This window comes from Anabas testudineus, chromosome 23, assembly GCF_900324465.2.
Source record: "Anabas testudineus chromosome 23, fAnaTes1.2, whole genome shotgun sequence".
Classification (NCBI taxonomy): Eukaryota; Metazoa; Chordata; class Actinopteri; order Anabantiformes; family Anabantidae; genus Anabas; species Anabas testudineus.
In genome coordinates this window covers 14197915-14212484 of record NC_046631.1, presented here as the reverse complement: position 1 = coordinate 14212484, position 14570 = coordinate 14197915, and the positions used below count along the sequence as shown (strand labels likewise).

The 14570-nt window shown below is 41.0% G+C and overlaps 1 protein-coding gene across 1 annotated transcript; it reads left to right on the top strand.

Annotated features, from left to right (window-relative positions):
- Positions 1-502: 502 nt before the first annotated feature.
- LOC113162863 (myelin regulatory factor-like protein) lies at positions 503-12858 on the top strand. The gene is made up of 24 exons (XM_026361099.1): positions 503-523; positions 3935-4079; positions 4574-4667; positions 5222-5283; positions 5475-5943; positions 6746-6970; positions 7061-7256; positions 7463-7539; positions 7856-7966; positions 8126-8216; positions 8313-8513; positions 8622-8730; positions 8815-8924; positions 9020-9165; positions 9556-9717; positions 10249-10320; positions 10637-10683; positions 10926-11108; positions 11279-11323; positions 11424-11508; positions 11809-11883; positions 12019-12130; positions 12386-12457; positions 12769-12858. Exons 1-24 carry the CDS (start codon positions 503-505, stop codon positions 12856-12858), a joined length of 3000 nt encoding a protein of 999 aa, XP_026216884.1.
- The last annotated feature ends 1712 nt before the right edge of the window (positions 12859-14570 follow it).

Here is a 14570-nt window from a genome sequence, read left to right as displayed (position 1 = left end):
TTCACGAATCTTTGCAGCTGCAGTGAAACAAAGAACTAAACCAGCCTGAGGTGAGTCACAGTGAAGCGATCGCTCCAATTAACAAGAACAACCATGAAGCTCTGTGAGTCTCAGCTGAGCTGAAGTGATTGATGTAATTCTCTTCCATCATCTCACTCAGCGTCACTTCATACAGACGCCTGTTGGCCCCGGACCTCTCGGGCCCCTGGTACCTCAGCAGTCCATCCCACTCTGTCACCACCTTCCTGCACACAGGAAGTGGACACTAGCTGCTGTTAAGAGTCTGTAGCTTGTGGAATGTTTTCTCTTCGTGCTGTGTGAGCTGAGCGCCACCTGCAGACAGTACAGTGTAACACACTGTGCCACAAATCAGAGCCACACTTTGCACAAATCAAACATGACACACACAAACAATTGTACGTTTAATTTCCACGACACCCCCCGAACAGGCAGAGAGGAGCTGATGTTATGTCACCGTGACGATGACGTGCAGCTGGTTGGCATGGCATCATCTCGTATCCAGGTCAGTGATAAGAGACACGACAGTGATAAGAAAACAAAGTGTGTGTGTGATAATGATAAGAGCAGACAGAAGAGTTATTGTGAAACAGAAATTATTTCTCAGACGTCACAGAAACAAAACAAAAAAGACGGAAGCTGCAAATATTCACTAAATATTCAACGACTGTCGTCAGCAGCAAAACTCCAGCTTTGATTGTTTAGGTAAAAAGCAGATGTTCTTCAGATGGAGCTGATGTTTTAATGAATTCATTCACTGTTCCTGTGTTTTCTAATAATTAGCTCCACATTAAAAACGTATTTCCAAGAAATTAATGAAGCAGTAACATAACAACCTAGCAGCTGTTTGTGACCCCCCCCCCCCCCCCCCCCCCCACTCGCTGCCAGGATCCAGGTTTGTTGATTTCATGTTTAATGTGACCAGAAAGATTTATTACATAATGATGTTAATTCATTAAACTAACGTTTGTCTGTTTAGTTCATACTCAGTTCTTGTTTCCTGTGATTTTTATTGTGATGTGTGGTTTTATGCAGCAGTCGAAGACACAACAGAGACACCATAAAGTGACCTTGGACCTTGGACAGTGGGACAGAGGCAGAGATTCAGACTCTTCACACTCAGAGCTTCAGCATCACTGAAACCAGCTGCAGAGCTGATGTTTCCCACCGGACCTGGAGCAGACAAGTGTGGACAGTCCTCAGTGGACACTGAGCTGTCAACACATCAGATTAAATAAGAACCCTGTTACTGTGGGAGTGACTGTGAAGAGCTGCTGTCCTGTAGCGCCACCTACTGGAGCTGTAGTGCTGCATCACCAACAACACCACCACACTGTGTCTTGATTAAGGTGCAGCTGTTAGTTCACAGGGAGCTGGGTTTGAATCCACCTGTCCCACAGGTGCGTGTCCTCCCCTGTCTGAGGGTCTGATGCAGTTAGAGGCTCAGGTTAATGAGGAACTGTAACTTTATAGTTTAATGTTTGTCTCTGTATGTCTGTGATGGACAGGTGACCTGTCCAGGTCAGACCCCGCCTCTTGCCCAGTGACAGCTGGGATTGGCTGAGACACTCGCTCTGGACCTCATTGCAGAATCACTGATTCTGTGTTTTGTTGATTTTAATTAATTTTTTCATTATTTCATTTTTAGAAATTAGTCCCACGGTGAGAAACTGCACTGTGGACAGTTTGTCCCTTTGAGGGACCTCAGGGTTCAGTGTCTTGTCCTGGGACACTTTGACATGTGGTCAGGAATCGAACCACCAACCCCAGGGTTTGTGGACACTGTTGTATTTTAGATCCTCATTTACTGTTCACTGATGTGTTTATATCCATTTGGACATTTTCACTTTAACATTTCTGTTAAATTAAATAAAATGTCAACATAAGAACACGTAGAGACACGAAAGGACGTGACGGGTTAGTTAGTCCTCGATTTATTCAGTTCATCATTTAAAGTTTGAACAGCTCTGGTTTTAAAGGGAAAAGCTTTTCTTACTTTTGAATTAGTTTGATCTTCACATTAAGTTCATACAAAACTCCAGACTGAGACTTTTCTAATGAAGCATTAGTCCGTTGAGCTTCTCAGCTGCTCATTTGTTCTTTTCAGTGCACCTGTGTGAAAGGTGCTACGCTTTTTAAAAGTATGTTGACACCTTCCAGTGTGTGTGGCCTCTTGAACGTCACACACCTTTGCTCCATCGCTGTTATAAAACATGGATTATCACAGCTTCTACTGTAAGTGAAGGTCAGGTCTGTGTGTTATCACTGGGGGTCCTCGACCGTGTGTCTGTGTGCACTTCCAGTCAAATGACTGTCTGGTTTATGGCTCCGTCCCACACACACAGGTGTGTTTTATCCCTGTGTGAATGTCCTTTACCTTTTCCTGTTCAAAGCTCAAAGTCCAGCTGATACACGGAGACGAACCACAGACGCTTCCAACAACAAGAAGAAGGAAAATTCACCTGAAAGATAAAATAGATCTGTCAGGGGAAACACAGAGGACGAGGAGGAGACCTGGAAACACCTGGAAAAACTCTAAAACCTGAGTCTGCACCACCGTGACAGATGGATTACACCTGAGCAGGAGCAGGCCGGATAAATCACGCAGATCAGAGCTGGTCGACGGACTGGCAGACATCTTGGAGACGCACAGGTGTGTTTGAACCAACATGTCGACACTGAAGAGTTGAGCTCATCAGACATGTTGCCGGTTCATGGATCAGACTCAATAATTTAAGTATTTAATATTTAGGTGAGGCAGCAGAACAGAACGTGGAGTGGAACTAAAACAGCAGCAGATTTGAACCTTTAGGTCCTGATGTGTAATAAAACTTCAGCTTTTATGTTTTAATCTGTCTGCACAGAGACTAAAGCTTCAGACACTGGGAGTGAAGTACATGTAATAAATACCAGTAATAGTAATAGTACCTCCAATTTATACTGATGTGCAGTACTTGAGTAAATGTATTCAGTTACCACCAAAGCTGTTTAATCAGAAATGAATCTGAGAGTTTTAATTAAAAGAACCTGTACGTTCACAGATATCCAGAAAGATTCTGTTATAATTATAACATTATCAGATATTAACAGGTAAATTACAAAGAAGTCGCTCGTTACGTTGGGTTAGAGTTGTTTTATTGAAATGATTCAGTCGTTAATTATTGATTAGATTAACTGAGTTTAGTTGTTAATTACTAAAATAATTCCAAGAAAAGCTGGTGTAGTTCATCTTATTATGTTCAGTTAGTATCAGTCTGTTCACAGGTAAATAAAAAAACAATCATAGAAACTTAAACAACAGTTTCCTTCGATTCATCGTCTCCTCGTTCAAACTTTATTTCTGCTTCGTAGATAGAACACAATGGTTTTAATTGTTGGTGTCACTTTCTGTTTTGCTGTGTCGTTGGTTTTTAAAAACTTTTAATGGAGACATCACAGACTTACAATTAAAAAAGAATCTGTGGCATTAATTATTGTTTCACAGTTGGAGTGAAAGACAAATTAAAATTAAAACAAAAAAGCAAATTATTGACAGTAAATTTCCAGTAACTTTCAACACAACATGGATGAAATAAAAAACATTAAAGAGTCTTAATAACTATATGAAAATACCAAACGTGTTGAAAGTGCAGATTAATGACTGGGTAATTCTTGTGTAATTAGTTACCAGGTTAGTTTATTGACCTTAACACTGACTGCACAGTTGGTTTTGGCAAAAACAAATAAAGAATAATGAATCATTTTACTTCACTGTGTTCCTGTATTTTTTAAGTGTCGGGGGGGAAACTAAACATCTTACACAGTCTTTAGTGAGTAACGGTGATTAAAATGTGATTTCACTGTTTCAGAACATGTTTGTAATAAATGGATTGAAAGATTTTCTAATTTCAAATTCTTTTTCTGTTTGTTTTCCCAGTGCAGCAGCTCCAGCTGGGGTCCAGCTCCACAGCTCCCCGTCTCCGGGCCTCGGCGCCTCCTGCTGGGCAGCATGGAGCCGGAAACCGGTCGGCTGCCCGTTCAGGTCCTGGGAGAGAACGAGGCGCTGCAGCAGTTCTTCAGTGGTGAGATGTTAAATGAATCAGTAACGTGACGTCTGTCCTGATTTCATCACTGCTCAAAACACGAAGGTTCATTCAGATGAAGGTTTTGTTGGTTCTTCAGAAGGTTCCTGTTCTACTTCTGTTTGTGGTTCTCATCCCCCTCTTTGTGGTCATATTCTGTTTGTGATCCTGGACTTGAACAAATCCTGTTGTGTATCAGTAAAACACATTTCCTTAGTAGTATTTGTCACACTCTGTTGTACTGAACATGAATTAATACTGAACGACCTGCAGTGAAGTGATGTCACTGTTAGTTTCCTGGTTGTAATCCACAGCTACAGGAAGAGCCAGTTAATAAAACACTTTTTCCACCATCACTCTGTTGATGATTGTGACTTCAGGTCACAGTTCAAGAAGCAAACCAGCAAAACGTTTCTTTCCACTGTACAAAATCAATCAGGATAAGAAGTAATTGTCTAAAACGTTGAGAACGACTGATTACTGTGTGTTTTCAGGTCAGGATGTGAGTGGTGTGTTGGACAGTTCTGTTGTGGTGGATACAAGCATCCTGGAGCAGTACCTCAGCAACGACATGGACCCCAGCAGCTTGTAAGAAATAAAGGAAAATGAATCGACTACTCACCAATAACACGTCAGGGAAACGACTCCTCTATTTAACATTTGATTTTATATTTTCTTCTTAATCTACTGTAACATAGAAAGAATGTTACACAGCATCAAACAGTAGCAGTTTGTTTTACAGAAGTTAAAAAGTTAAAGTTTAAAAGAAAAAAGAAATAAAGTGTAAAAATTCTAAATGTATGTGGATGAAGAAGAATCGTTGGTGGTAGTAACAGGTAAATGTTGTGTCACCTTCATTCATGGACATAGCTTCTATTACATAAGACACAGAAAAACAGCGCTGACCTACTTGGTTATCAGGTTGTAAATACAGTACACAGGAAGGTCTCTGCCAAACAGAGCGACACACACGAGAAGGAACAAAACATTATTAACATGAACCAGCACCAGTCAAACGATTAGATCACATGAAGTGAAAAAAAACACCGTTCACAACACAAACCTGCTTCAAACTGACTTATTTATTTCTCTTAGAGCCCTTTTAATTGCTGCCTGTTCTGTAACCTGTGTTTTTTTCCCAGCATGCTCCCTGAGTCTCCACCTGACTCGAGCTCAGAGGCCTGTTCACCTGCACAGATACCAGGTACGTCCACACCTTTAAATATACACGACAGTTTACTACAAGTACTTATTTTGCACATATGAATAAATTAACATCATCTGTAAAATGTTCAGTAGTATTCCTCAGTTAAACATGTAGTATTTTTTAATTCAGTGGTGACGTTCGTCTGTGGTTCAGCGTGTTTTGACTGATTGATCTTCTCTGACTGACAGACGTCCATCACGAGACCCCCTGTTGGTCCAACCAACAAACCCCCCAGGAGGTTTTCCAGTGTACGGTCCAGTCTGCTGCCTCCTCATCGTGTCACTTCACGGATCAAGGCACCACATGTGCCAACCCCGACCTGCTGACACACGATCAGCTCCGCACTTTGGGCCTCACTAACACTTACATGAAATCTCGGACACCTGATGCTGCACCTGCTGCACCTGCTGCACCTGCTGCACCTGCTGCACCTCCCATCCCACACCTGCAGCAGCAGACACACCCCTCACCTGAACACACACACTATCTGAGTCCAGAGAACTATTCACAGGTTTACACCCCCCACACGCCTGCTTCTCCTCCTCTACCTTCTTCAAACAGCTACGTTGCACCCTGCACTGGGTCCGGGACGGTGCCAAATGTAACCACGCCTCCCTCCACCTCTCTGCTGGGCTCCACCTCCACTCCTCACACCTGGTAAACCGACCTTCAGCAGCGATAGTTACTTTTATTCTTTCTTCTTTTACAAATTGCCATGTCATCAAATTTAATTGTAAATGTGAGACCAATAGTTAACATTTAAGTAGAAGCTGAGTTCCTCTGGAAACGTGATCCAAAGCTGGAAAGCTGCTTACAGACAAGTCTCTAGTTCACAGACGCATTTTGGGTCGACAGAGGTGATGTTATCTGATCTTGAAGACTATATATATATATAAGAATAACAAAAGATCAAATGTGATGAAATAAGTGCAGTTCATTTTTTCACACGGGGTCACAGAGCATGAGCACAGGTCAGCAAAAGATGAAAAGCCTCATTATTGGAGTGTAGAACTGATTTTATCATGTAGTTAAGGAACTTATCGCTAATGACACTGCAGTGTTGAGGTCTACTGGTCGACGCAGCAGTTTATCATCTGCATACAAATGTGAATCAGTATTATAGTTGTAATGTCTTGAACAAGTGTGTAAACAGAAACCAGTCATTTGTGTTAAAGTCTTGTGGTCTACCACAGATACTGTGGGCATCATGGGAAGAAACACTGACAGAAATACAGATTGTTCTTCAGAGGCAGGATTTAAAGCAGATTATAGCCAGTTATTGATGTAATGAAGGCAGTAGAAGATGAAGCTTTACCAACAGCAATCATCTCTAAGTGAGACAGGACTGATCCAGAGCAGAGCAGACTGTGAGATTCTTGTTATTGTTCTTCTCCAGGAAATAGTCGGTGACACCACAGCATTTTAGTTTGGTCTGAATCTCTTTGTGTTGTATGTTCAGCTCCCTGGAAAGTAAAAAGAGGAGAAGATCTGAGTCTGAGGAACCTTCAGCAGGAATCAACGCATCCTGCAGTGATTGTGACGGGAGTCGATGTGCTGGTGCTGGTGGCCTACGAACCGGAGCAGGTGGTGGTGGTGGAGTAATGGGATCATACCAGCTGCTGACGTGGGAACCATATAAACCAGGACAGTGGAATACTTTGTACAACAGCAGCTGTCAGACGCTGTGAGTAAAGAAACCAGATGAATCTCAGTTTTTACCAGTCAGCAGTTGTTTCTCTGTGACCTCCTGACGGAGGAGTGATGTCCTTCACAGGTCTCCACCTGCCTACTACGTGGACACAGATAAAGGCTTCAACTACTCTGCAGCTGACGAGGCCTTCGTTTGCCAGAAGAAGAACCACTTTCAGGTCACTGTTCACATCGGTGTGACCGCAGAGCCACAGTACGTCAGGACACCCAGCGGACCACAGGAGGTCGACCATTTCCAGATAAGAGTGTTTGGAGTGAAGGTGCGTACGGGACAGGTGAACCATCTGATGGGCACAAATAAAGTACAACTGAGAAATTAGTGTCAACTAAATCCAGAACTCAGATAGGCTGAGAGTGAATGAGCTTTGGAACAACTTGACTGTGACTGTGTCAGGATCAGTTCCTGACTGACAGAACACCTCATCAGGGGGTGTTGAGTATTTAATGGGCCTCTGTCTTCTCACAGCTGGAAGCTCCGAGCCACCTGGTGACTATTGAGCAGTCTCAACCCGACCGCAGCAAAAAGCCCTTCCATCCCGTCAGGTAGGTACACGAACTGAGGAGGACTTGAACCGAGGCCGGTCCCACCAGCTTAGACCTGATCCATGAGGTCTTTACTGTTGTGAAGCTATAAGAGGTGTTTGTGTGGCCTGTTCAATAAAATTATAAGAAATGTTTAAATAGTCTCAAGCTGTTTTCTAATGTTTTAATGATTTCAGCAGGACTCGAGTAAAATACGCTCTAAATGTGAACATACAACACCTGCTGAAGACAGAGAATGTTAAAGTGTCTGGAGAAAAGGTTTCTGAGCTGTGAACATGACTCGTTTAAATGAGAACAATCATTTGTGATCCTCCAGAGTCAGTCTACCTGGAGGCAAAATCACCAAGGTGACTCTAGGTCGACTGCACTTCAGTGAGACGACGGCCAACAACATGAGGAAGAAAGGGAAACCCAATCCAGACCAGAGGTGTGTTAGTGTGTTCTCACTGTGCAAGAGGAGAAATGAATTCAACACAGGAAGGTTCAATATGACTGTGTGTGTGTGTGTGTGTGTGTGTGTGTGTGTGTGTGTGTGTGTGTGTGTGTGTGTGTGTGTGTGTGTGTGTGTGTGTGTGTGTGTGTGCAGGTATTTTCAGATGGTGGTCGGTCTGTATGCTGCAGTAAAACAGGAGACTTTCATCCTCACAGCTCTGGTGTCGGAGAAAATCATCGTTAGGGTAAAACTGACTTAATCAATAACCAGGACAAAGAGCAGGTCAAAGGTCAGACAGAGACACACAACTTGATGTTTACCTGGTGTCTCCCTCCCACAGGCTTCTAACCCAGGTCAGTTTGAGATGGATGGAGACAACTTGTGGCAGCGTGGGGCGGGGCAGGACGCGCTGGTGTGTTCAGGCCGGGTGGGCATCAACACCGACTCCCCTGACGAGGCGCTGGTCGTCTGCGGTAACGCCAAGGTGATGGGCGCCATCATGCAGCCGTCTGACCTCCGCGCCAAACACAAAATACAGCAGGTAGGACGATGGAAATAATATAAATAAATATATATAGAATAGATATATAGAATAACATTCACAGTTACTGAATATGTTTGGATTTCAATTTGTCCATTTGTTTGTCAGGTCGACTCTGAGCAGCAGCTGAAGAGAATCACTCAGATGAGAATCGTGGAGTTCGATTACAAACCAGAGTTCGCTTCCACCATGGGAATCGACCACGTCCACCAGACAGGTAACGGGCCGCAGTTATTGGAATAATGAAGCAGTTATTAATGGGTTCATGTTGACTCTGTGATAATAATACATCATATTTCAGGTGTTATAGCTCAAGAGGTGAAGGAGTTGCTACCATCAGCAGTCAAGGAGGTTGGAGACATCACCTGCTCTGATGGAGAGAGGATCAACAACTTCCTCATGGTGGACAAGGTGTGTTCATGACTCCAGCATGTCGGAGGAACCAGAAGCAAACAACAACAACGTGCTTGTTTTAAACGTCACTGACCTGATGTCTCCTCCTTCAGGAGCAGATCTTCATGGAGAACGTTGGGGCTGTGCAGCAGCTGTCGAAGCTCACCGACAACCTGGAGACTCGAATCAACGAGCTGGAGGTTTGGAACCAGCGACTGGCCAAGCTGAAGAGCCTGACGGGGAGTCTGCGCTCGACTGGGTTCGACCTGACTTTACCATTCACTGATTTTCACAGATGTCAGCATTTATCCAGTGTAGATATAATAAAAGTAAAGTACACCTTTATTAAACATTAACAGCTTGTGATAGTACAATATAACTATATAACAAACTGCAGCATTATATTTATAACTACTTAGATTGTTTGATTAGACTGAGTGATGCACAGCATTCAACAAAGTTGTTTTGATACTTGAGTTCTTTTCAGAAACATCTTTTGATTATTATTTATTGGTAAACACTGTTGAATAAGTATTTTAAACTTTAAAAATGACTGATCACATTCACAACTGCTCATCACGCTTCATAAAATCAATCAGTGTGTTAATTAGTGATTTCAGAATAAAAGCTGAGTCTTTTCCTCCAACAGGAAACCCACCAAACACAGTAGTGTGTCAACAACGTCGAGTCCTGACACATGTACGACTGAAAAAGTCCAGAAGAAGAGTTGGACTCAGAAATGGAGCAACTGTCGGCAGCATAAAGTCTTCCAGGCCAGTCTCATCACCCTGCTGGCCACCATGGCCGTCTGGTGAGACATGATGTTGTTTCCTGCTTTTACACCATGAAATAAAACACTGAGCACTCGTCCAAAAATAAGTCGCACACATGTCGTTGCCTTTAGCCTTAATTACAGAACATTCACTGTGGCATCGGTTCATTCAGCTTCTGCAACGGCTCAACATTTATTCTCGTCCAGTTGCATTAATTTTTCACTAAGAAGAGAGAGTCAGACGCTGCTTAAAGTCTTCTCTGGACCACACGACCTTCTTCCATTGGACAGTTCTTAGCCAGTTTTAGTAGTTTCATCATCTCCTCAGATGTTTTCTTTGATTCAGGTCAATAATTTGACATTAACATCTTAACATCTTTTCCACGACCACAGGATGTGTCTTCAGACATGAGAAGCTCCTCACTGCATCAGTTAGAGTTCAATAACTTGTTACCAGCTGAACAATAATCACCATGCACTAATTATCCAGTGGAGGCTCTGACCTGTTTACTTAGTTAAATCCAGTCTGTTTATTCCATCTTATAATATTGTGTTTGTATCTTTGTGCAGTGTCATCTCTATCATTTCTCTGTACCTACTACATTTAAAGGAGGAAGGCGTCGAGGTCTTTCCAGACAACAGGTAAACAACTTTTTTAATCCTACTGCTGAATAAAAGTCGTCGTAGTCGTGTTCAAACACCTAATAACACTTGAATTCAGGGCTGAATCTGTAAAATGACTGTTTGGCTTTAAGAGGCCTCTCAACAACATGGTAACAGCCTAACAACCAACCGTAGCACCAACAGTCACCTGGCAACCACTTGGTAACACCTTGTAAGTGCCATAGCAACCACATAGCAACAATAGTATAAACCAATAACATCATTATTGCTGCAGATCGGTGTCGTATTGTTCGTGCTGCTTTTTCGTCTTCACTAATTCTTCTTTGTCTCTTAGCAACGGCAGCATGGTTCCTGTGGAAACCACGGTCGTGACCAGTACAGGTGATCTACACCTTATATTGAGTCTACAGCCACATATCTATGTAAACTAAAGCTGAACTATATGATTTCATCTACTAGATGTGACTGTGATCACGTAGAAACAATAATTATGTGAATGAGCTGGATAAATAATTGATGGATTGTCTTCAGCGACCTCGAGATCACCTTGAAAAATGATCCTACACTGATATTACATTGTAGAGGATTAAATCCTGTTACTAAAAATAATCATTCTTTTATCAATAACCCCCACCTCTCTGCTCCAGTCCCACCAACCAGTTTTCCTGAACACTGGCCTCCGGACGTGGACTTCTGCGACCTGCTGTACTGTGATCAGGTGCTCTGCTGCCCGTCAACAGCCGGTGGCACCGACTCCAACGTCACCGTTACTGAAGCCACGGAAAACTCTCTGTCAGCTATTACAGGTATACAGATATTATAGATCCTATTTATACAGAAATAGAAAAGCAGGGAGAACCACAATACAATACACCAGTATAACTTCTGCAAATTCATGTTAAAACACATGTAAGATTCAGTCGGACTCACAAGAACACGACGTGCTGACTTCTGTTTAAATGTTTTTGCTCTGCAGAAAAACAAGAACAATTTTATTCCCAGCTGAAAAGCACCGGAGACTGTGAGTGTTTACTCTGCCCATTTTAAATTATTAGACATGTCCAAATGGGAGACATTAAACCTTTAGATATCTTGATGCTTATCTCTTTATCATCTGTCAGGGAGGAACACCACCATCCATTCATTCATGATCAAAGAGAACCAACAAGTAATTGACAGCAAATACTGTCTTCGAGATGAATGTGGGTAAGTGGAAGAAGACGATAATAGTAGATAATAAAGACATTTTACACAAAGCACCTTCAAAACTGGGAACTGATCAGAGCAAATTTGATCATATTGAGCCTCCTGACTTGATGTCGATGAGTTACTGGTCTTAAATCCTGTGTTAGACACAAACTAACTAAAATAAAAAAGCTTTAGGTTAAAAGATTTCATCTGAAAATCGTTTCCTGCTTTAGTTTGTGACTTCATTCACACGTGACGTTGACTGGGTTCATAAACAGCTTCTCAATGTGATTTATGAGCTAATTCTGTTTCCTTCAGGCCTGGTAGATACGTCTACAGAGTTCCCATCAGCCAGTTTGTCCCGGTCAACATGAGGATCACTCTGCTCATGAAGTAAGTCGTGACTGTCACAGTCTCACTGCTGTCTGCTCTACAACACAACACAACTGTTAATGAATATTAATGTTGTTTTATTGGTTTTTTATTTCACTCACTGGCTGTAACTTATCTAATGTCACTTGTGTGTAGTTCCACCGAGCTGCTCGTGGTCTATCTGTGCCGGTTTGACGAGTCGGTGGCTTGTTCCACTTTGCTGGATAAAAACACTGTAACTGAGAGTAGATACCCTTCAAATACACAGGTGAATGTACCTTTATTGTACCTTGGTTTCATTTCAGTTTCACTGTAATCTGTAAACAGAAATTTTGAGTGTTATTTGGATAAAAGAAGCTTTTTAACGATGTCACCTTGGACTTTTGTTCACTTTTTTCTAGCCCAGATAAATAAGATGACAGTCGGCAATGACTAGATCCAGAAAACCATTTCTAAAGAGACAAAGGGGATTTAAATAAGCTGAACGCTTCATGAATGTGTTTGTGTTTCTTTGTTTTTGCAGGGAGAACATGAATGGCCTCTGCATGTAGCTCGTCTGTATCACTGCTCGTATCATTTCCGCTCAACAGTAGCTGTAAGATGATAGGTTTCCTCTCTCCTGTACTTCTCCTCTTCTATAATAATAATAATAATAATAATAATAATAATAATAATAATAATAATAATAATCAACATCGTCACAGAATGAATCAGGCTTTTTGATCCTGTTATGTAGCGTTTGTAATGGTTGAAGTATGAGACGATCTTCTTTCTTTTGGTCAAATCAAAATGTTGGTTTGATCTATTTAACTGGAGAAATGTCATCACTTCATTCAGAAATACACTGAATTACTTCTATTAATGAATGAATTCATATTTAACAGAAGTGTTTTTATGTGTCTACAGGGTCAAGCAGACTGCAATACTGACCATCACTTCGAGGGGGCGCTCTTCACTGACTACTACTTCCACTTCTACAGACGCTGCACAGACTGATAGAGAAACTTTAAAGACACATTTTTATGTATATAAAATATTTACTTAATACTTTTTCTCCCCCACAAACACGACAATTGGAAGTTGAGGCAGTTCTATTTAATATTCTCGTATGTTTCTCCAGTGGAAGTTGATCAGATCACATCAGATCAGATACACATTCTAATTATTTAGTTTCTTGTTTTTATTTCTGTGTCTTTGCTGCTTTGTTAAAGAACCTTCAGCTCGTAGAGACACAGCAGCTCTAATGATGGAGACTGTGAATAATTCAGCTAATATAAGATATATATGTTAAACTCCTTAAAAGATAAAAAACAGGATCAATCAGCTCTGAAAACGTGTTAAAATGAAGACGTTATTAGTTTTGCTGGTCTCAGGTTTTAGTAAATAATTACATGTGTGTATTTCTTCTTGTTCAGTACTTTTTGTTCTGTTGCTTATGAAACAAGACTTCAGCTACATAAATAAAATAAATTAGAGGATTACATCTGATTAAAAACTAAACTTGAATTTATATCTCAGGATTTTGAATGTGCACAAAAATTCTGATGTTTTTTTTCTCAAGACTAAAATTTATCAATTTTAAGATTAATACAATTAAATCACGAACTGGAAGTTTACATTTGTCATATCTGGATTCTGGCTGTAATCTCGAAGCCTTGATAAGTTATAAAATACATGAAATGTTTTTACATTAAAAAGCAGTAAATAAAGACTGTGAACTGCAGCAGGTTTACTTTTTGTTAGACACACACTCACCTGGCCACTTTCCCCAGGTGTCTTCACAGGGTCACAGCTCCGCTGCCCTCTACACGACCTCCTCAGTTTGTTTTGGACTCTGTTCTTTGCCGTTCGTCCTCTAACTCGGTTCTAGGACTGAGTTTATTTGCTCTCTGTCTGTTTAATGGTTGGTTTCATGCTCGTGTTCGGTTCTGTTCTTGTCGTGTTGTCCTCCTGTGTTCCCTCATGTTCTAGCTGAGTTCTGTTCACTTTAGTTTCTTTCCCCTCAGTTCTGGGGTCAGAGTGTTTAAGACTTAAAACAATGTTCAATATTCAGCTTCCAGGACTTAGATATATTAGATATATTAGATATATTAGATATATTAGATATATTAGATATATTAGATATATTAGATATATTAGATATATTAGATATATTAGATATTGTGCAGTTGAAATTCATCTGTTTTATGGGCTGAACTGAATGTGACTGAGTTCTAACTGCTTTATGTGAAATGTTAGTAGTTTAATAAGATGTAAAATAAGGTATTTGTTAAATCTATGTCTCCATTAATTCTTATCTTAGTGTTTTAATAAATTCACACTTTTAGTACTCTCGTTTCAAGTTGTTTTCTTTTCTTTCTTTCTCCTATTTTAACAAATACCTACATTTTTCCCAAACCTTAACCAGTAGATTGAGTCTTAGACAAGTTGCTGATGAAAATAAAACATGAAAACTTGTTTAAAGAATAAACACTGGATGCAGTGAGTAGCTTCTCATTTCATAAACAAACATGTCTGAAGACTCATCCCGTGGTCGTGGAAAAGATGTTAATCTGTTTCAGAAGAGTCAAATTATTGACATGAATCAAAGAAAACGAAGAAGATTGATGAAACTACTAAAACTGGTTAAGAACTGTCCAATGGAAGAAGGTCATGAGGTCAAGAGAAGACTTTTAGCAGCGTCAGGCTCTCCATCATCAAAACAAGAT